At 32.8% G+C, this 23,402-nt stretch overlaps 2 protein-coding genes across 2 annotated transcripts; one reads left to right on the top strand and one right to left on the bottom strand.

Moving 5' to 3' along the window:
- Positions 1 to 5,198: 5,198 nt before the first annotated feature.
- LOC132947096 (uncharacterized) lies at positions 5,199 to 5,789 on the top strand. Its single transcript, XM_061017296.1, has one exon. The coding sequence runs from the start codon at positions 5,199 to 5,201 to the stop codon at positions 5,787 to 5,789; it is 591 nt and encodes a 196-aa protein (XP_060873279.1).
- A 7,120-nt stretch (positions 5,790 to 12,909) lies between these two features.
- LOC132947084 (uncharacterized) lies at positions 12,910 to 13,731 on the bottom strand. Its single transcript, XM_061017284.1, has one exon. It carries the CDS (start codon positions 13,729 to 13,731, stop codon positions 12,910 to 12,912), a length of 822 nt encoding a protein of 273 aa, XP_060873267.1.
- Positions 13,732 to 23,402: the final 9,671 nt, after the last annotated feature.

Below are 23,402 nucleotides of genomic sequence, written 5' to 3'. Positions count from 1 at the left end.
AATTTCAAGATCATCGATTCTCGATTGTAATACGGTGATATCGGAGTGTTTACTCTTAGTGCTATTAACAAGACCAATTAAAATTGAAATTTGCTCCACGACTTGGTCTCGCTTGATAATATTTCATTTTAACGAATGCTCGCATCGATCTCGATCTCCTGCACTCTAAGACAATGATAATTCAGCGGTAAATTATAATAATTAAATCGAAAAAATATTGAGATTTTAATTTGGCATAAATAAATACGAATACGTATAAAATAATAGTTCTTGATATGCCAACGCATGTCGGAACGTAATAAGAAATAACAATTATGTTGTTTAGGTATCCCTTTTTTCCGACTTATGACCGTTACCTGGCCCGGAGATTCGATGTCTTAACTATGTATACACAAGACGTGTATTACCAATAAATAGTCACAGGTGACAATGCGCATGATGACGCGGTCACCACAAGGATATAATATATAATCACTTTGTCGTTGAATATTAATAGATATATATATAATATTAGATACGACAGATCTATTCCCTTTGACGTCGTCGCACGGACAGCCACATTGTCGCACAAGATTAATTCATCAGATACTCCACGTCGTCGCTTCTTAAAACATGGGATTCGGTCGCTAACGGGTGAGCTTGCTATTAAGAATCTGAAGCTCAAATGTGTACAGCAAACAGTTCGAAGGATGAAAAAGAAAATTAAAATAATAAAAGAAATTATCGAAAAGTTACAAAAAACCTCATAAATGAAGATGTTGGCTACACTAATTTTTGGAATCTTTTGGTAATAATCAAGATTGAATAACTAATTGGGCTAGTAAACATTTGGATTAAAAAGTTCCTAAAAAATATAGTCCATCTGTTAGGCAATTTGCCTCATCATTGCACTTTTTATCAGTTAGAGTTTATGAGTATGTTCGATAGCAATTTAACACTATTTTACAACACCACCGTACTCTTAGTAAATGGTATGCTAATGTATGCCAATCCAGGCTTTACAGAAACGTCCATAAAATCACTAACATTAAAAGTAAAAATTCACCTAACCCGGTTTATTGTGCACTAATGATGGATAAGATGGCTGTTCAACTGAAACATACTATGGTCGTGTAGATTTAGGCAATGGAATGACCAATGCCATTGCCAAAGAATGCTTTGTTCTTATGGTTGTTTCAGTTGATGGAAATTGGAAGCTACTAATTGGATATTTTTTAGTTAATACTCTCAATAGATCTCAAAAATCTGAACTTTTTAAACATGCTTTGAAACTTATACAATCAACTGGTGTAACAATAATAAGTTTATGAGGACGTCATACCCAAAGTGGAACGTATACAACGGCTAACAGAACGCGCTGTTAGGTGTTTTCACGATCCGCAAGCGCGTGGCGTTTAAGTTACGCCCACTACTACGAGTTTCGTTCGGGAGCGCCGTTTATTATTGTATGAACGTTCGTCTAAGATCTTTCGCATCATTATATAATTCATACACGTAAATGCTGCCGTAATATTTTATATCTCCACGCGTATCCATAAACTAACGATAATAATTTAAGTCACTATTTACACAAATACATGTACCAATATGTAGATTGTATAAACTGTATTATAACATACCTTGATTTGTATTTATTGCGTTATTACTTATTGAAATATAATACCTATCGTAAAATATAATTTAATAACAAGCTATAACTAGTATAGGTTATTGCTAATCATTCTTTTGGGATAAAAAAATATTACTTTTTACTAAAAAACAAAATGTACGTAAATTCAAAATCCCATTTGTTTCAGCAATAAATTTCGAAATGAACCTTGGCACTGCTACATAAAAAGTACTCGAAAATACAATATTAGGTTATAACAAATTACAATATTACATTTACATACAACATTTTATTTAAATAATTATTTTACAATAAATATTAATAAAATGGTTGATTTTATTATAACAATTTTTTTTTTGCTTTAGGAGTTTTAACGGTAGATGTTTTTGGATCTCGTATGTCAGAAATTAACAGTCGATATTTAAATGCTGGATCCACGATTTCCGGCAGTAAGCAATTCCAGTAAAATCTATACTCAAAAATATGTTTTATTCTTTAACTACAATCACTATTAATACTTAACTGTGGTACTTATGATTGTAATTTATCTTCCATATTAGAAGTCCAAAAGTTATCATCATAACTTATTTCTCCCACAGAAATCCATTAAGGAGAGTACTATACAATGAAAAAACACAATTTTTTTTAGTGATATGTAACTGTCCTTGTACCTGATAGTAATAGATGTTGTTTTTTTTAATTTTAATTTTTCGTTTTCGACCGTACAATATTTCAGCTGTAAAACAATTAAGTGATTAATTTAATCATATCTAATTTTTCGAACCCAGTAAATAGTTTATAAGGCTTCACAGCTGTTTATAGTACAACACAAAAGGATACTTATATGTAAGTATAGGTACATACTTTTCCAGTTTCTACTGCTTGAATATAATTTATTGTACTTCTAGCCGCATAAGGAGCCTTAACTTCAATTAGCCTATCGTTGTCAATGACTCCATCTAAATATTTATTAAAACATTGTTATTTGTATAAATAAATAAATTACTATCGACATAATTTGAGCTATGTGGGTACATACTGCAGACTATGGTCAAACATTTTAAGCATAACAAATCCTGAAAAAACTAACCTGGACTAGCGGCAAGGTACGGGTATTCTTCATCAATGTGCAATCCACAAGGCTTTACTTGAAAACCAGACATTTCTTCGAACTTGTTTATAGCAATTTGTTCCATATCTTTGCCAAATTGTACTAAGGTGGTTTTTTTATTTTGATAGAACATCAAATAAATATCAAAAATAATAATTATTATTACCTGGATGTGAAATTAGAATACAATATTCAATATTGACTGTATTTTTACAAAATTACTACCTGTTAGCCTCGATAGTCTTTCCCGCTTCCATAACTCACTACTATAGTCTGGCTCACGAAAAGTGGCGGCTGGTCGCCGCCGTACCCCGAACCTCACCCACCGTGTAGACCAGTGGTTTTCAAACTTTTTTTATACACGGCACACCGTACACTTCAAAACATTTTCACGGCACACTGACCTTTTTTTAGACGAACAAAATTGTTTTGAATTAATTATACTTTTATATACATTTAATTAGAAATGTGTGATTGATGGGATAACAAATATTTATTAATTATTTATTTATTTATTAATATTACAATTACAGTATAATTAGTTATTAAATTGATTTACAAAAAAAAGTGTAGTTTATAAATAGGTATATTTAATGAGAAATGTGTGCCTGATGGGTGTTACAAATATTTTTAATTCTTGGACGAATAGTTGACATACATACTCTCATTTCTTCTTCCACTGAATTTAGTTTTTTTCGTTTTTCTCGTTTTTTATTTTTTATATTCGTAAGCGCTGAAAACCCTTGTTCACAAAGATATGAGGTTGAGAACGGCAAAAGAATAGTCAGTGCTTTTATAGATATCTCTGGATATTCTTTAGAAACATATATCCAGAATTTATTGAGAGTGATCTTTTTGAATTTCAACTGCAATGTTCGATAATTTTTAATTGAACAGAGATTTTCTTCTTCAACAAGTTTTAAATCAACCAAGTCACTAATAGACACATTAAAAGGGTCTCGTACCCAGTCATAATTTTTAATATTAATACTTGGAAAATATTTATTTATTTTTACTTCTAACAATGTGATAGACTTGACTATTAATGACAAAATGCTGTCATCCGCAACTAGCAAAAAAGTACGTGGAAACATGATTAAATTACCTTGATTAATTTTAGTTTTCCATAAATTCAATTTTTAGATGAAAGCCATAATTTTGTCCGACGATGTTAGTATATTTTCATCACGACCTTGCATACTTGAATTTAGTTTATTGAGATGCTCAAACAAATCAGTTAAGAAAGATGACTTTGTCCACCACTCTTCATCCCCATGAAAGTTGAATTCAGTTTCTTCCATACTTAAAAACCGCGGTACACCTAGTGAATACTCGCGGCACACCAGTTTGAAAACCACTGGTGTAGACAGTGGTTCTCATTATATTGTTGCGATCCGGAACGGCGGCGGCGCAGCACGAACTATTGGCGCTATTGTTCATTTTCAAACAGTGGGCATCCCTATGTACCACATTCCTCGTTTAAATGTTTTAAAACCTGTATAAGGGACAGATGGTCATAGAGGGGAGCATGTATGATATGTTTAGTTGTATCCACATCTGCTTGTGGAATTGTGCATTCTTTGCATTTTAGCGTGTTCAGTGTTGCTGTTTACTGTCCTATTACGTTAAAATATATTCGTTTTTTTTTTAAACCTAGTGTTTAGTATATTTGTTATTTTTGTTTACATTAAAATGTCGTTTAAAGATAAAGATCTACACAGCCAAAGTAAAAAAATAGTGTATAGTGTTTATTTATTTTTGAAAAAACTATCGGAATCTAAAGAACTTGACGCCAATTTTTTTCGAAAAACGCAAGACATTACTGCTGAGGCTTGCGGAATATCGAAACGCACCATTCAGCGTATTTGCTCTGAAGTGAAAAAAACTGATGAATTACCCGAGTCGGGCCCTTCTTTTCATCTCCACGTAAATCATACAAGCGGGCAAAGTATGTCTCAGAGTTGGATGATTTCGACAGTGATGTGGTAAGGAGGACAGTCCATGAATTTTACGACAGGGGTGAGTATCCTACATCACAATTAATACTCAATGCCGTTAAGAGCAAAATTAATTACTCAGGAAGTCTGAGTTCAATTAAAAGACTACTTAGGAATTTAAAATTTTCTTACAAAAAATGCAGTGACGGTCGTAAATTTTTGATGGAGCGTAACGATATAGTTGCGCTCAGATGTAAATTTTTAAGACAAATTTGTACAATGCGCCAAAATAAAGATTCTCGACCCATTGTGTATCTGGATGAAACATGGGTGAATCAAAATCATTCTAGGAGCATTGCATGGCAACATGATGATATGGTGGGTCCGAAAATCCCTACTGGAAAAGGTGGACGTCTAATAGTTGTTCATGCAGGGTGTGCCAAGTATGGAACATTGAATAAAGTATGGAACAATGAACATTCAGAATTCAAAATTGGTTTTCCGCAGTAATACTGGCAATTCTACGGATTACCACAACCAAATGAATTCTGAAGTATTCAAATCTTGGTTCACCCAAATGTTGAACAGCCTTGAAGAACCGTCAGTGATTGTAATGGATAATGCATCCTATCATTCAACCCTCGTCGATAATTTTCCCAAAAGTCACACTCGAAAAGCAGATGTACAGGCTTGGTTGACCAAAAAAAATGTCGATTTTTCACCATTGGAAAATCTAGCTGAACTGAGAATGAGAGTTAAAGCTTTGATCCCATTTGAAAAAAAATATGAATTTGATGTATTGGCATTGGAAATGGGCCACGAAGTAATTCGACTTCCACCGTACCATTGCCAATACAATCCAATTGAGCTAATATGGGCCCAGGTAAAAAACCAAGTGGCGAAAAACAACAAGACATTTAAAATGGTTGATCTAGAAAAGTTGACTCACGAAGCACTGGATTCGGTTACTCAACATGATTGGGAGAAGTGTGTGAGATATGCCGAAGCATTGCAAGACCAAGACAATGATAAAGAAATTATGAGGGACAGTATATTGGAGCCAATCATTTTGACATTGTTACCTGATGACAGCGATTGGGAGTCCAGCGACGATGAAGCAAATTCGGAATAACGTTCAGAAATTCGCAATTATTACATATTATATTTATATTCACTTGTAAAGTATATTTTTATTCTGCTATTATTTTGTACTTATGTATTATGTTTGGTTTGCTATTATTTTGTACTTATGTATTATGTTTGTTTTGCTATTATTTTGTACTGTATGTGTACAGGCCGGGAGCCTATGACGATAATACGCGCACCCAGGACACCTTATAATCGCTCACCACTAACACCTAGGTCTTAAATATGCGAGCACTAGCTGGGTGTGTAATGGTGTAATAGTTCGAACAGCAGTGGTCGGGATCGCCGGGCAAATACTGTCGAACTACGTAATGCGTGTAGTGTAATTATGTGTATTATCTGTGTGTTAAGTGTGTATATATGTGGGTGTGTATACAATTAAACAAATAGTTAATAAAAAATGGTAACACGGTTTCTGATAGTTAAGTTGCTGTATAATACGCAGATTTAAATAATAGCAGTACAAAATATATATTAAAAACTCACAGTACCACACAAACGTGTAAAAAATATATAATAATAATAATATAATGATAATAATAAAAAAGCTATTGGAGCCGCTATGAAAATAATGTGACCCTTCTGGTCCAACAATGTATAATAATAAAAATATAATGATAATAATAAATGACCGGTCCTTATGGCCAACCGAAATAATAATAATGTATTGACACAGCTATTTGAGCCGAAGCTCGTATGAGATAATATGTGGCCCTTCTGGCCAACAAATTAATAATAATATAAAATATCTATAGCCCTTTTGGCCCAACAGTTAAATGTGTATAATAAATAAATAAATAATAATAAAAATAATGTGGAGCGCAGACTAGCTAGCTGGTCCTGTGCTATAATATGGGTACAATACACGCAAATGACAAAAATAATAATGTAATAAGTAGGTATTGCCCTTATGGCTCACAATAATAATTAATAACATAATATAATATAGAGATATTATAATAATATACGAATAGACGTATAATAGACTCGTGTCTGGTCACCGTTACGACGAAAATCTATAATATTGACACTTTACTATTAGAGCAAAAAACGGAGTAAAATAATTATTTTGCAAACGTCGGTGTTCGCTGAAAGACGTACGATACGAGACAAAAATCGCGGCGGCCGTGTTAAATAATATTCGCGGAGCCAGCTCGGCGAAGTGCGATAACGCGGTGATAGTAAAAATAATTATGTATAATAATACTATAGGTACAATTACATAATAATTCACTGGACAAGTTTGAATAATATATACAAAAATAAAACAATGATTACAGCGGTGATTGTGTGTGTGTGTGTGTGACCAGCTGTTCCCCCGTGGCCGATATCTTATTTCTATGGTTAATCTTATATTTGTTATGTTGCGGCGGCAACAGTATGTATTATGTTTGTTTTTGCTATTATTTTGTACTGTATATATTATATTATTATGTTTGTTTTGTTATTATTATCAATTAATATAATATATACAAGCGTATTTGAATAAGAGCGGTTAATTAAATTGTTGTTTAATAACCACTACAATAAATAGTCCACTAGGTGCGCTGCGCGCAGCCGCCACTTTTCGTGAGCCAGACTATAGCCTGGTCTCTGGTTTCTTTTTCGATGAGCACACGGTCAACTTTACCCAACTTTCTAAAAATGTTAAAAATAATAGAAGTTGAATAATATACTATGAATATAAATAAGTATATTTGTATTGACAACAATAATATAAAAACCTGACAAATTCATTCATTTCATTTATAAACTGTTCATCATTAACATATTTTTAATTGTCGAGAGGATCTGCATGACCAATCTTCATCTGCATTATTACTTCTTTTTGTCCGCTTAGATTTTAATTTTGGTTCATTTGAACTACTTTTTCTTTTTTTCGGGCACGTATAACGTTTCGCCAGTGTTCGTCGCAAAAAATGTTTACTAACCTTCCCTAAAGATCAAGATATTACATATAAATTAATATTTGAATTACCTTTATAAATATATAATATAATATTTTTTTTAAATTTAAGTGTCATAAAATACCTGGGCTTTTATGTGTTACATATTTCTTAACCGATCTTAAATATTCTCCAGAGTTGGAACTGATAACAGCAGCTTGTACACGAGTAGAGTGCGAAATTTTTTGTGTAAAGTTTATTCTTTTCCTACCTAAAAATTTGTTTATTACACTGTTGAATTGATCGCAAGCGTTGTTGTCTACATCCATTACCAAACTTTCTGCATTATTTGACAATCTAGATACAATTGTATCAATTTCATGTCTAATTGATTTCAACTTGGAAATTCCTTCTAAAAGAATGTTTTGCGGAACACCAGATCTTTTATAAAAGTATGCAGAACATTTTTCGTGGATTTCAAAAATACGGTGATTTGGTGCGTTAGCTATATCAAGTCTAAGTCCTAAAATAATTGTACATATTATATGTATAATTTAGCAAATAAAAACATGTACAACATATTATGTGTTTTTTAATTACCGAAAACTTTATGATATAAAGGTTTGTTTTCTAATTTACGGAAACGTATAGCACATGTCATATCAGTTCTAAGTCTTAAAATATTTGCAGATATTTTTTTCCCTATTTCAATCGGGTAGTCGGCGGTTCGCTTGGATAAGGCCATTTATTTTTGGCTGTAATTACGGAGTAAATAGTTTCGGCACTCGACTTTTTGGACTCTACATATTGGGCCATACGGTAGTATCTCATTAAGTCTCTTTGTGACACTGCTGTCACCATCTCCTAAATTTAACTTGCGTTTTTATTAAGGTAACAGTACCTATACTATAATACTAAATATATTTATAATTTTGGAACAAATCTGGCTTAGCGGCTCCTCGAATTTTTGACTTTTTTTTTTGAGACATAAGTAATTCGACGAGTCTAAGAACGATGGTGCAAAAATAAATTTTCGGAAATGATTAGTTTTGAAGTTATAAATTTGCGAAGTTCGCGATTTTACGTTAATACGCATGGGTGCGTAAAAAAATGCATTTATAATTTTATTTTTCCATAACTTTTTCGTTCTATTCAGTTTATAATCATAAAGGTGAAGTTAAAGTACGATTAACTATCAGTCCGTGTCGTTAAGTGGTTTAAGATGTCTAGTGTTAAATAATAAAAAAATGTCGATTATAAATTTTATCGAAATATACGATTTATTTGAAAATAAAACGTCTCGTCCAGTTTCTCTCAATGTAATTAATTAAGCAGTTACAACAGTGGGATTTTATAGCACCTGACAACCAACTCACATGTGACCGTGGACATTATTTGAAGTTATGCGAAGATGTGACATGCATTGATGGATTTACTTGGCGGTGTCAAATAACAAGCAGTCATGAAAAAAGAAAAAAAAAACAAAATGTAACTTTAAGCGATCTAAAAGAAAGGATACATTTTTCAACAAATACCATTTATCACTATACCAGATAGTCTCTTTTTCTTATTTATGGCTTGAAATTGTATTCTTATCGTTTATAAAAAAACAAAGGCGCATTTATCGTGACGGTCTCTGTCTGTCTACCTGTGTTCACTATCGATCTCTCTCATACGAAACTTTTACGTTATCGCGTGATTGTCGATACGACCGGCATCGTACCTAATTTAGTGGAGTGATGGAAAATCCGTTTTTTTGCGGACAGGCTGTATGATCGGTGACGAACGCCGGACATATTTCATTTAACATTTGGACGCTGACCAAGTAAGTAAACGTATTTAATTGCTTATTATACCTTCTTAGACTGGCCTTGTGTCCCTTTTTTTTTTTTCATGTAATGTTTAACTTTCCTTAGTAAAAGGTTTTATGCTCAAACAATTTTTAATACTTATATAATATATTGAATTCAATCTCGATCAATATTTAAATACCCCTACGTTCAATGTCGTTTAATTGTTTATGATGCCGGAATGTATGACTATCGGCACGTGTGCATTTGAATGAATGTAAATTGTATTTCGTAGTGATTTTCAGTTAACCAGATTAAATAGTGCGCTGTTAACATTGGTTTTTATAAATATTTTATAAAATTATTTTATATTTTACATACACATACTTCGTTTAAAAATTAAAATGTCGTAAAAAGTCTATCGAGAGGACACAGATATTTTCTTAGCAAAGTTTAATTAATAATAGTTCAATTCACTGAAAAACTAATAGCACACTATTGAAACTGGCAAACGAAAATTAACTATGTCGCACGTGTGTAAGACGGAGACAACATAATATTATATGCGGGTATCCTCTTAACTGAAACACCTAACACTTCTAGAATATTATGAGATGCTTGAAAACTCAAGTTTTTGTTGAATTCACTATAGGTACCTAATGGCTAATTATACTCAATAATTGCTGTTGGGTGCGAGTTCTGATTTTGTTTGAGTGCATGACTAATTTTTTTAGGGAAAAAATTGTATTTGTTAACCTTTTACCAATGTTCGAAATCCGCCTCATGACATTTTGATAATTAATTTGCATAGCCAACCAATCACGGCTCAAAAATAGAATAGTGTCTGTAAAAATGACTATTTTTAATATTAATTCGTTTTATTGTTGAGTTTTAGAATGAAAGTGAACAAAATTGTACATAAGTACCTACACGGGGAGCGGTATACAGGTGTTTAACGCACCTGTATACTCGCGTCCCCAAGATTTAAATAATTATAACGCTTCCGGGGGGGGGGGGGGGGGGGGTCCGGAAGCGTTATAAGAGTAAAACTATTATTGAGAAGCGACGTGAGTAAATGCATAAAAAATAAAAATTCTAGAATAATATAATGAAATGTGTACCATCTAATTTGTGTTTCAGGTTGCTTCAAGTGCCACAAGAAGGGGCTATGATTAAAGATTCCCCGGTGAGTGTGTGTTATGTTCTACCACGACCACTATTATTCCGTGTTCTATTATTAATTTTTATAATTTTCTTAGTCTCACATACACCTACACCTATTCGCCAAGGGCTGCCACCACCACCGCCACATCAAAAGGAAGTTATTCCATCACCACCGCCGCGGGAACTACCGGCGGACGACCACGAAGTGGCCCAGGTGACCGCGGCGATGGCATCGGTGGAAGTAAGCGATGTAAGTACATTAATATACATTTCTAATAGCTGCTTGAGAAGAAACTAATCTTACCAATTTTATGAATTGTAGGCGATGCACTGAGCAATGGAAGTTGTAAGTTTCAGTTGGACAATATCCATTGAATTTCATGTTTTGTTACGTATTTTATTTAATTTGTTTTATTTTATATTTTTCAGCTGAATAAAAACTTTTTTTTTCCATATGTTAGTTTCTTGCCTATGTCTAAGGTACAACAGATTATACACAGATACAATAACATAATGGGTGATATATCTCTACTTAAATGGTGAAGTTTTGAAATGTATACCGTCAAACAGGCCAACTTGGGTCAGTTTTGAAATTCTATTGTAAATAACTTTAAGATTAATTAATCTAGAGGTATTTTCAACGTAACATTATTTTTTTTTAGTTAAGGTTTGATTTATTAATTTCTGTTGCATTTGAACCATACAAATTATTCCTTCTATGTTATTTTGTTTTTTGTCTGCATGTCCCTGGTTGTACTGAATTTCGACAACATGGGACACTCATATTTTTCTTATGAAAAACCTATTTTATAATTATATATATATATATATATATTATACTTAAACCAACTTGGGGCAATATTTAAAATTCTCAAATATTATTAATATATTAATATTAACATTAAAAAATAAATAAAAAAATGTTGGTTTTCCAATTATATATGTAAATAATATTAAAAAACCTGGGTTTGAATAACAGTGGCTCAAGTTTGACTAAATAAGTAAAACGTAATTTACAGAAATGTATGCAGGATTATAATTAATAATTTACAATATAGAGTAGTAAATTTAACAGATGTCGGAACATATTTTTTATCATCAATTTTTATGTAAAACGTCTAATTCAATGAGTATTAGTGTAAGTTTTCGGACCTTTTCAAAACGATAGACATTAAACACAAAATTAATTAATAAAAATTAATACTTATGTACAAAATTTGATGCTGCAACACTGCCAAAATGATTTTAAATATTGTTAAAATTGTTAAGATATTGAATTTTGTATTACATTAATTAATTGATAAGATACCGTTATGGAGGTAAAACTAAAAGATAATATTTTGGGCCCGAGTTAAACACACGTCCCAAGTTGGCCGGTTTGACGGTAATATCTGATTCGGTATTGGTGATATTGAACTTTAGAACATTGTAATAAAGTGGTCAAGAAGTTATTAAATCACACAACAGTTGAATGTAAAAATAAGTGGTAAAAAGCTATGTGAACAGTATTGTTCTCTTTTAAAAAAAAAAAAAACCTAAAGCTGAGTAATAGAATTATTACATTATATTACTGATGTAGTATAGTAGTAGTGTAGATAAAGTAAAAACTATTTAGATTGTTCTGGCATTAAAAACTGTGTTTAAAATACTCATATAAATAAATAAATATATGAATAATAATAATAAATAATAAATAAATACATAAATTACCAGGTATTTGTTATTTGATGCATATTTATATAACATTATTACAGATATACAAAATGTTACTTATTACAAATCCAACGTTAATTTTATGATATATGTATGTAACAATAGTCGGTAGTATACAAACCACACATTACATGTATATATAGAGTATAATGTATGTAAATGAATACAAATTAAATTATTATATAAAAACAAATTGTTACAAATCATATTATATGGAATTGCTGTGGCAGTGTAAGTGTAAATAAATGAACACGTATTTTGATTATTATTAGGTGCATCTTTAAATTATAAATGAAATGGCAATTTTATAACATGGTATATAACAATAACTGGTGGAATACAAACAACACTACGTATGTTGTATAGAATAATACATACAAAAATCTAGGCCCTAAGTATCCTAGTTTTTTTATTCTTTCTCTCCGCACCGTCACATAGACCCCAAGGGGGTCACAAAGACCCGGAGGAGGTCATATAGACCCCTTGGGGATAACATTTTCCCCTGGGTGAATATTGTATAATTACATTAATTATATAGCTACCTGTAATCGCATCAGAGAAATTCTGCATACACGATATTCTTGGTGACGAATCGACCATTTCCATCGCAATACATGCTGACTTTAACTGATTGCGCGTCCCTCACTCTTGAAAACGCAACGTACAACTGTCCATGGCTGAAGGCGGGTGACGGCAGGAGCAAACCGACTCGGTCGAACGTTTGACCCTGAGACTTGTTGATTGTCATGGCAAACGACAACCGTACCGAGAATTGAATCCGTTTCATTCGAAAAGGCAAATCGTCTTCCTCACCGGAAGTCATCGAAACAGCGGGTAAGATGATGTCTTCTTGCGCGTCGTCAGCGCCGGACAACCTCCTCGCCTTGGAGTTGTGTCTCCGCAGTTCGGTGACCACCAACCTCATCCCGTTGCACAGTTGTCGCTTCGGATCAATGTTTCTAAGCAACATGACGATCGAACCGACCTTGAGCGTTAACTCGTGCGACGGAAGCTCGTTCGGATGCAGATCGTTGAGGAACTCTGTCTGGTAGTTTGCCGCTTCGTCGGCGTCGTCGATCATCACTGTTTCTATGGCGTAGTACGTTCTTACAGCGCCCGTTACGCGTCGTAGCACTGTGGAATTAATTTGGTGGCATTCCTCGTTGCGGGGACATAGTATGATTCTCCGAGCGAACTCGTCGACGTTGGCCAACGACATTTGCTGCGGATAGACGAAATCGGTCAAATCCACAACGTCGCAAACCAGTTGCGGTAGGATGTTGATAGTGTCCGGAATACCGTCGACCGACGGCAGTTGACCTTTACCGAGCTGAAGTAGCCAAGCACCGAAGTCTGCGTCATTGTCGGCGCGCATGTTCCGCGTCAGCCGAAACTGTTCAAACTCTCTCCACAATGAGTGGCGTTTGATAGATGACATGACGATGGAGCTCCTGTTCTCCCGGCGAACGACGGGCAATATCTGCCTGAAGTCGCCAGCTAACAGGTTTACCACCAAACAGTAGTGCCGATCCCATGATGTCCTCGAGCAAACGATCGACCACCGTGAATTGTAGGCCCGGGGACATGGGCGCTTCGTCCCAGACAATCAGTGAAGCTTCACGTATCCTTAGCGCCCGCAAAGACTGCATGATGATGCTCGAAGTAGATTGTTCGGTCAGTGTTCCCAATGGCAATCCGAAAGTCGGGCGCACCGTCATGCCGCCCTCCATGAGGGATGCGGCGATCCCAGTGTATGCCACGCTCAACACCGTTTGTTGTCTATTACGAAGCGACGATATTAGGCATCCGTATAGAGTCGTTTTTCCCGTGCCTCCTGGCCCGTCGACGTAGAACATTTTCTGGACGTTGCGGTTGTCGTCAACGGCCCCGCCATCACTCGATCGTACACCGTTCGCTGTTCGTCGTTCAAGTCGCGCAATCGTTGTTGCCAAGCAACAACCGCGTCTATTGCACCGAACATTTGGTCGTCTTGATCCGGTTCCAGTAGATCGTCGTCTGGATTGGGTAGACCGTAGTCGTTGAGTGATTTTCCGCGTGCACGAAGTAGGTCTCCGATTGCTTTGAGACATGCCGCTCTCGCGCGGCCGACGTTTTGGAAGCGCTGATTGAAGTCTTCCATCATGTTAACCTCGAACCGCCGGTACAGGTCCGCGGGATGGCAAAACAATAGTATCGTGACGTATAGATAACGCAGTTGAGTGGCTGTGTCCAACGACGATGATTCTGTCAAGCACGCCCGCCACGCTTCGTCGTCTTCCAACAATCCCAACGCAACGGCTGCGGCCGCGTATGTGGCATGTACGACCCCGTTTACCGTCTTCAAGTCTCGGAAAGACCGCGGGCCTCTTCTGTTTAAGAGTAGCAGTCGTAGATGAAAACGGTCTCTATCTAGTGGGTTGACGACGTACATCCGAGCTAACGTCTCGCGAGGTGCCTGTCTACACCGCAGTCTCCACTCTTTTGACGATGCTTGCCAAGTGTAATGTATCGGTATCTCGTGGTACAGATACTGTCGGGCATAAACGTTTCTCTCGTTGAGCGCGAAGAACGCTGTGAGTTTTGTGTGAGGTAGGGCGTGGTTTTGTACCCCCTGTAGTTCTTGTCCACGCGCAAAGTACACGTTGTGGTAGTTTTCTAGGTGCACCGGAAGTCTAACTACCGTGTGACTGATGTCGTGTAATTTATACGCAAACAACCTCCAGATGGCTTCTGGTGGGCTAACGTACCTCGAATTTATGAAACTGAAAACAACATTTATGTATGTATGTAAATATTTAGAACAGTTGTTAAAAAAAAAATCAATAGTTATTTAAAATTTCATTATTACATATGTATATAAAATATTGTCATGAGTAAAATGTTGTAATACTATTGTTTGTGATGTATGTATAATAAATGTAATTATGTCTGAGTATAGTGTAACACTATTGCAATTGGAAATAAAACAGTTTAAACTTTAATTTTAAACTTATCTTTAAATATATGATAATTGATAACATATATTAGTAAATAACAGTTATAAATACTGGCAACTGATTATATATTGCATAGGTTATGAAACATGATTAAAGATAATTAATTAAATAATAATAACAATAATAATACATATACAAATAATTATTAAATCTATGGTAAGAAAAATTATGATTTGATCACGTGCATTTTGATAAAAAGCAGAATGATGCAGCGTCCCGTGCGTTAAACCTTAAAAACAAAAGTAGGGATACGCTTAATTTTCTGAAAAATTAGCTGGGGTACTCCGTGCCCCCGTGTATATATAATAAATATATTACTATCAAAAGCCAAAAAGTTAGTACAAAGTCTGTGTTTTCATGTTCATTTTGTTTTCAATATTTTAATTTTTAAGCTAGATACCTATAAGAGTTTTTAATATGTGATTTATCATATTATTATACATTTATACATTTATACACATATCCCTTAAATTAAAATTTTCAAATAACAATATGAAAAAACAGATAATATTATTTTTAGCCTTAAGTAAGTTCTCCAAACATTTCTGGTGTGATTCTACAAAAATTTTCGAAATTACCAGAGTCTTCTTTCAATAAATCATCCAACAGATGATTACCACCGTAGTTCACCCTATTTTTGTTTAAAGAAGTCATCAACAAACGACGAACTTTACGTTTTTATTTTTTTTACTCAAATGTTTTATAATAATACAATTAGCTGCTCCCAAAATCATGTCATCATCATCGTCACTTGACATTATAATGTGTATATATATTATATAGTATATATTTAAAAAAGTTTAATTCTGTTTAATTCTGTCAAATAAATTAAAAAACAAAAATACTGACATGACGAACAACACAACCACAAACGAAGCCTACCGATTGCTAACTAACGCCAAACTACGAATTTTATTTGGATGAACATTTACCCAGTACCGAATTTTAACCTACAAATGGCGAATGGTGCATTCGCTCGTAATCGTTCGCGTTCGTTCTCCAGTGTGGACGCACATTTTAAATCTTTGCATACTGGTGGAAATAGTTCAATTACCTTTTTTGTGTTTTCTGTTGAACAAATTTGTTTAATATTGACAACGTGAGTATTTATAAGTATAATATATAGGTAACGGACAACTTGGACAATTATCTGTGACTATACACATCGTATGACGGCGTCTGTGGAAGTACAACGTGTATATATATATGTATAATTGAGGTCATCCCGTATCCATATATAATAATTAGGGCTCGGAAGTTGAGGCATTTTGCATTTTTTTTTGGAACTTTTTAGACGATGCTCTCCTGGCCACAAATGTGTTTCATTAGCATGTGAGTCTAAAAAACTAAAATTTATTTTGCAATTTTATGCATTTTTTGGCTTTTTTTCCTTTTAAGTCATTTTTTGACATTTTTAGGTCATTTTTCGACATTTTTAGGTCATTTTTTTGACATTTTAAGTCATTTTTATTAATTTCACACTAGTTCACTTCTTATTGTTTCTTGTCTATGCCGATAACTTAAAATTTGGAAATTACCACGGACTAAGATTAGTACCTATCCGATTTTATCTCGCCGATTACATTTTGTCGATTACGGTTTGATAAATTTATAGAACAAATATTTTTTATTTCATTTTTAAAGACATTATTTGTCATCTTTATGTCATATTTTAAGCAATTTGTAAGCTTTGATAAATGTATATAGAATTTTATAGTAAAATAGAGTAAAATATTAAAAAAAATGTATCTATAAATTTAAAATAAATATTTGTAATATTTTTTTAGGTCATTTTTTAAAGACATTTTTCGTCATTTTTATGTCATATTTGCATTTTTTTTAGGTCATTTTTTGATGTTTTTAAGGTCATCAACTTCCGAGCCCTAATAATAATAAAAAGTTGTAGTAAAAGCGTTGCTCAGTTATATCGTAACTGCTTAAGTATTAGAGACGACAATGTACATACGTGTGTTTACATTGTTTGAATATTAATATTAATTGTATATTTCAACACCCTCCCGCAATTAATAATTTCTTTGATTGTAGTCACTTCTATGGCTGACCGTAATTTCTCGAAACGTTCCTTTACCAAACGCTTGGTTAGAATGTCCGCAATCTGGTCCTCTGTCCCAGTGTTCATCTTGTTCATCTTCATACTTTTCCCGAATGAAATGGTATCGTACGTCTTGTGTTTTTCCTCTTGTGAAACTCGGGGTTTCCGTTGACAACATCACTGGCTGAAATATATTCAGCCTCTGTCGAAGGCAGCGACACCCAATGTTGTCTCTGTGATGTCCACGAAATTATATTTGACCTATATCTGAATAAATATCCCGACGTCGAACGTCGTGTTTGAATATCACCTGCGTAATCTACATCACTAAATATTTCTAGCGATCATTGCGGTAGTTACTATTGAAATATAAACCATAGTTAAATGTTCGTTTGACATATCGTATAATCTGTTTTATCAAGTTCCAACGAGCTTAAGTCGGTTTTGCTAAAAAACGAAAAGCAAAGTTCACAGCATATGCTATATCTGGTCTTGTTACCTGTGATAAAAACAGTAAACTACCTACTGCTTGCCTGTAAGGTATTTCTTCACACAATATCTTTGATTCTTTCTTTTGTTCAATAGTATGTGACTTGTCTATTGGAATTGAAAGTTCCTTAGCTTCCAACATATTAAAATTTATTAATTATGCTACATGCATAATTTGTCTCATATACATATAATGACCAAGTGATACACAGGGCCGTAGCAAGGGTGAGGCGACTGAGGCATTTGCCTCGGGCGCTAAACTTTGATAAATGTTTTAAATTAAAATATTGTTCTACCAATATAGTACTTAGTAAAGATCTGCACGGTCCTATACTTTACAGCCCGGTCCAGCCCGGTAAAATTTTTAGAAAGCCCGGCCCGGCCCGTGAATAGTTTTTTGTCGTATTTAAGCCTGGCACGGGTAGACCAATTTTTTTTTATTTGTCTGGTCCTGCCCAATACCTATCTAAAAATGGAATAGATTAATTACGGCGTGGTTAAGTCCATATATTTTCGTCCGCCATGACCATGGTAAAATAATTTTTGAGAAAGCCCAGTCCGAAGTTTTTATAGTTTTTAAGTAGAGACCTCTTATTTTTTTAAAAGAATTTTTGTTTTTTTTTTAATGATAAGATAGTGTAGGCACTAGGTAGTTGGTACTAGGTTACAGTTTACTAGGTTACTGTTACTAGTAGGTAACTGTTTTAATTTACATAACCTCCAAAGGTCGTAGGTATTCAAGAAAATCAGAAGAAAATTAGAATTTACCTATCTTCCTTACTTTTTATGTTATTGTTAAGTAAGTAAGATAGGTAAATTCTAATTTTCTTCTGATTTTCTTGAATACCTACGACCTTAGGAGGTTAGGATAGGATAATTTTGATTGCACCAACATGTTGAGCATACAAATACTAACAAATATCACACAATATACTCAGTCTTTTGAATAAAAAATTAAGTAGTAAGTACTAAGCATCTAATATATTATAACTAACTTTTAAAATATTATTAATTTAAAACTCCACTTTTAATACAATTTCAAAAAAAAAGTTGTTTGTCTTTAACAACATATTTAATAATAAAAAAACATCTTATAGAATTAATATAAAAATTTAAACAACAAATATCACATAATGTACTTTTCAGTCTTTTGAATTACAAATTGTAACATAATATTATAACTAACTAAAAAGTTTGTCTTTAAATAATAAGTTGTAAGTAGTAGGTACTAGGTAGTAGATACATACTAACATACTACATACTAAAATTTAATCAGTCAAACAGGCACTGGCCAATTATTGTTTTTTATAGTGGTCATGTAAAAACATTAATGAGTCAACCGTTTCTCCTTTGAGGTTAGTTCTCCTTTTTTCAATGATTCGTCCAGCTGTGCTGAAACATCTCTCGCTTGAAGCACTAGAAGCTGGAATTCCAAGTATTTTTTTGGCCAGCTGAGAAAGAAGAGGAAGCCTTGAACTATTTTGTTCCCACCATAAAAGTATATCATCCATTTTTGCAGAAATATCTTTTTGATATTCTTGAACTTCTTGTAATGAATTTAGGGGGATGCTTTGAGATAAATTATCTTCCCACTCATCAAACTCTTCATTGTGTGACTCTGTTCCATGATAAGTATCTGCTCCTTCGAGTGCATTAATTCGATTAAGTTCATACTTTAAAAGTGCTTCACTAACTTCAATGGTTATGCGAATTTCGGATTCATTTGGTAACATACGTGATAGATGAGTTTGTTTTAAACTTAGGCCAGAGAAAACATACAAACTCAGGAACCTGTTGAATTTTGAATTTTTCTTCAACTACACTTAATGCACGTTTAGCCAATGCATTCAAAATAACACTGCAGCTTATTTCTAAAAAAAATTTTAAATCTAATTAGTAGATAGGATGTTCATGATTTTTGCATATTATTTCCTTTCATCCTATACAATACTATCTTAGCTAAAAATTGATTTTGTGCTCCCTTGATTAAGAATATTATACTAAATTTATTTTACATTTTAAACCATAAATGCAATTTTTTTTAACGTCATTTTTATTTAACTCTTTGGTAGTTTTTATACAATGTGAATTTTGTTGTAATTAAATATATACTGTGAAATCAACTTAAAATTTAAATGTATACTATTGTCTATTAATATTATGATTCATATTTTAAATTACTGTAACACCTAATTATATAATCATATTTACAGGCTTATAGCCATATTATCTGTAATAATAATTATTATTTTTAAATAACATTTTTTCACTTTATATATGTAGATTTTTTTGGTAATTTTTTAAGTTTACTTTTAAATTAATTTAGTGCATCTTTGTGCATTGTTTAAAGTCATCAACATCCTATCTCTAGTAATGAGTAAATTTTATAGTTACCAGTGCCCTCATTGTTTGTATTTATTGTAACATTGTATCCATTTATTGTTGTTACTTGCAAATATGATGTTAAGTGTTTCTCTAGCTAAGCTTTATGAAGAATTACTTTATGTCAGTAGCGGATCTGAAGCTCGTTTAAGGAGGGGGCGAATTTATATCATAGATTGATAGATACCATACTCTGTTCAGCGAGAGAGAACGCCACGGCCCGCCGAAAATCGGTTCGCCCTCACGTACCCACTACCCACCCAGCCTTTCACAGCCATACGTCGACCACCCAATATGCATGCTCTCTCGCTGAACACAGTATAACAAGAACGTAACTGAAAACACATTTCCGGGGGGTAGGGACTAGGGAGCTCCAAATTCGATTTAATATACTTCACATTGACATTTAGGGGTAGAAGTTTTCAAAATTTAGTTTCTAACAACCCCATTTTCAACAGTTTTATGTATACATCTTTAAATGATTTGACAAAATAATTTTTAAATTATCTAAAAATAGAAAAAGCCTAAAAATAAATATTTCAATATCTGATAAAAAAAAAAAAAATAGAATAAACAGTTATAAAAATTCAACAATCTTTTAATCAATATTATAAACAAATGTATTAATCATATTATATTAGCATACTTATAAGTATTAAAATTTATTAAAGCAACAATTTCATGGTTCTTTTTTTACCAGCCGCAAATCTGTCAATGATTTTTTCGACGTCAATGCTTATGTCCCTATGAGTATTGAGTAAAGCTAAGCCAGTTAATCTTTCTTCACCCATGCGTGACCTCATCAACGTTTTTAATCTGATAAACAAAGCAATAAGCAAAATACTATAAGCAGGAAAGCATGATATGGTTATCAGTTTGGCAGGATAGTTACAGGAAGTAAAATTGCTAAAATATACATCAAACAATATTAAATTTGCATTAATTTAAAAAAAAATTCTTTAAATTATAAATGTGGCAGTTTAAAAAAAAAATATTTTATAATAAGCTTTCAAGTGATTTTCTAACCTGCGTAAAGTAGAAAAACTACGTTCAGCAGAAGCAGTACTTATTGGCAAAGCAGCAAGAATAATAAGCAGTGACTTTATTGTTGGATAAATTGTTTCACAACATTCATCCAATGCTTGAAACACATTTTCCGGTACAGATTGACCTTAAATACTCAAATTCAATATTATGAAGTTATTTGAAATAACATTTACTATTTATTACCTTTAATAATTTCTGTTAATGAACTTTTAAATTGTAGTACACTGTCATGCCTTTCCACCCACCGTGTTTCGCATAGCCTCACCAAAGAGCGTTTTAAGTATTTTTTTAAAACAAAATTACGTTTAGCTGACATTTTAAAAAATGAAATTACTTGCTGCATAATACCTACACTATTTCGAAAAGATTGTACTGTCGAAGATTTTGAGATTGAGAAGTTAAGTGCGTGATTATTACAAAGACAGTATACAGCATGTTTATTGAATTTTTGAATACATTGAACTGCTCCTTTTAAAGTTGACACCATAACTGAACATATCAGTAGATATACCAATGCAGTTATCCAAATTTAATCCAACTTGAGTCATAATTTTAATAACTATTAAATCAATAACAAGTAATTCTCCAGTTAGTTTTGGCTCTACTATAACAATTTCTTTTTGCACTTCATCAACATTATTATCCATATCATCATCATCATCTTCACTTTTACCATCATCAGTATCATCTTTTTCCCCAAAGTCATTATTATCATTATATATTCTGGTGTGGCAGTCAACAAAAGCCAAAAAACATTCAAAAATTTTACCTGATTGTGTATACCGAACACTTAAACTCATTTGTAAAATGGCAGATATGTCTGTAGTTTCATCAAAAATAATGCTATAAAATCTTGTTACATTTATTTCATTTATTATATAAGCTGTTATTTCTTTTTGTATACACTCAATAAGTTCATTTTGTATGGTATAACTTATATAAGTTGCTTTTTCATGAGTAGATTTTAAATGTTGTTCAAGAACTGTATCACCTGATGCTATCTTAAACTTAAGAAGTTCCTGAAACTCCCCTGATTAGTAATAGATGTAGTCTTTGAACTTAGATCGGAGGAAAAAGAGTTGGAAAAAAGATTACCATCATCTCTATGGCCTCTATGGGAAATGTTTTGACGTTTTGACGAGGAACACAATGGCCTCAATTATAGGTTTTAAACGTTGTCGATTTTCATTAATTACCTTCATACGCTGTGTGTCGAGCATATTTACAACAGTTTTTTTCTGGTTTCAAATATTTTTTTTTTAAATCAAAAGCGAATTGAACACTATTTTTGTGGTATTTATTATTCTAATGTGTTTCCAGATACCCATCTACTCCCAATAACTTAGAATATTGATCTAGCTGTTCAGTTACAAGTCTTTTTAATAGTTCAGTATTTCTCCGGCCACCTTTTTCAGAAACCAAAAACAGTACACAAAACTTACAAAACAACCCAGATTTAGCAGTAGAATATTCAAGGCAGCTATATTTTTCAAAATGATTTTTCCTCAAATATCGTTTTTCTTCTTTGCCTTTTTTTATATGGGTAGTAAACGGATATATAAAACTATTATCTGGTACATTACAACGGTTAAGTAGTGTATATTTTGTATAGTCATCTACTTGTTGACCCCATAAATTTCCAATATCTAATGTTTGACCTATACAATAAATTTAAATTTAAAACTAGAAACTATTTAGTTAACAATTTCATTTTTACAGACACTTAACAATAAAATAATAATAAGTTTACAACAAATATATGTACTAATAAACTATTAATAATGAAGATCAGAAATATAAATGTAAATACTAAATTAAAATTATTGCACACCTAAATCATTGATTATTATCAAAGCTTATTGTATGCCTAATTAATGCCTAAACATAATGAGTACCAATATAGTGGTATCATATATTTATTTAATACATGATAATAAATAAACAACTAGGTACCTACAAATTAAAATATATATTTTTTAATTAATCATAAAATAATAGAAATAATACTACATTCATATTTAAAGAAATAGATACTTTTTAATTTAATTTAAGTTTAAAATGTAAAATAATTTTTAATGA

Source organism: Metopolophium dirhodum, chromosome 1 (genome assembly GCF_019925205.1).
Source record: "Metopolophium dirhodum isolate CAU chromosome 1, ASM1992520v1, whole genome shotgun sequence".
Classification (NCBI taxonomy): domain Eukaryota; kingdom Metazoa; phylum Arthropoda; class Insecta; order Hemiptera; family Aphididae; genus Metopolophium; species Metopolophium dirhodum.
This window is presented reverse-complemented; position numbering and strand designations above follow the sequence as displayed.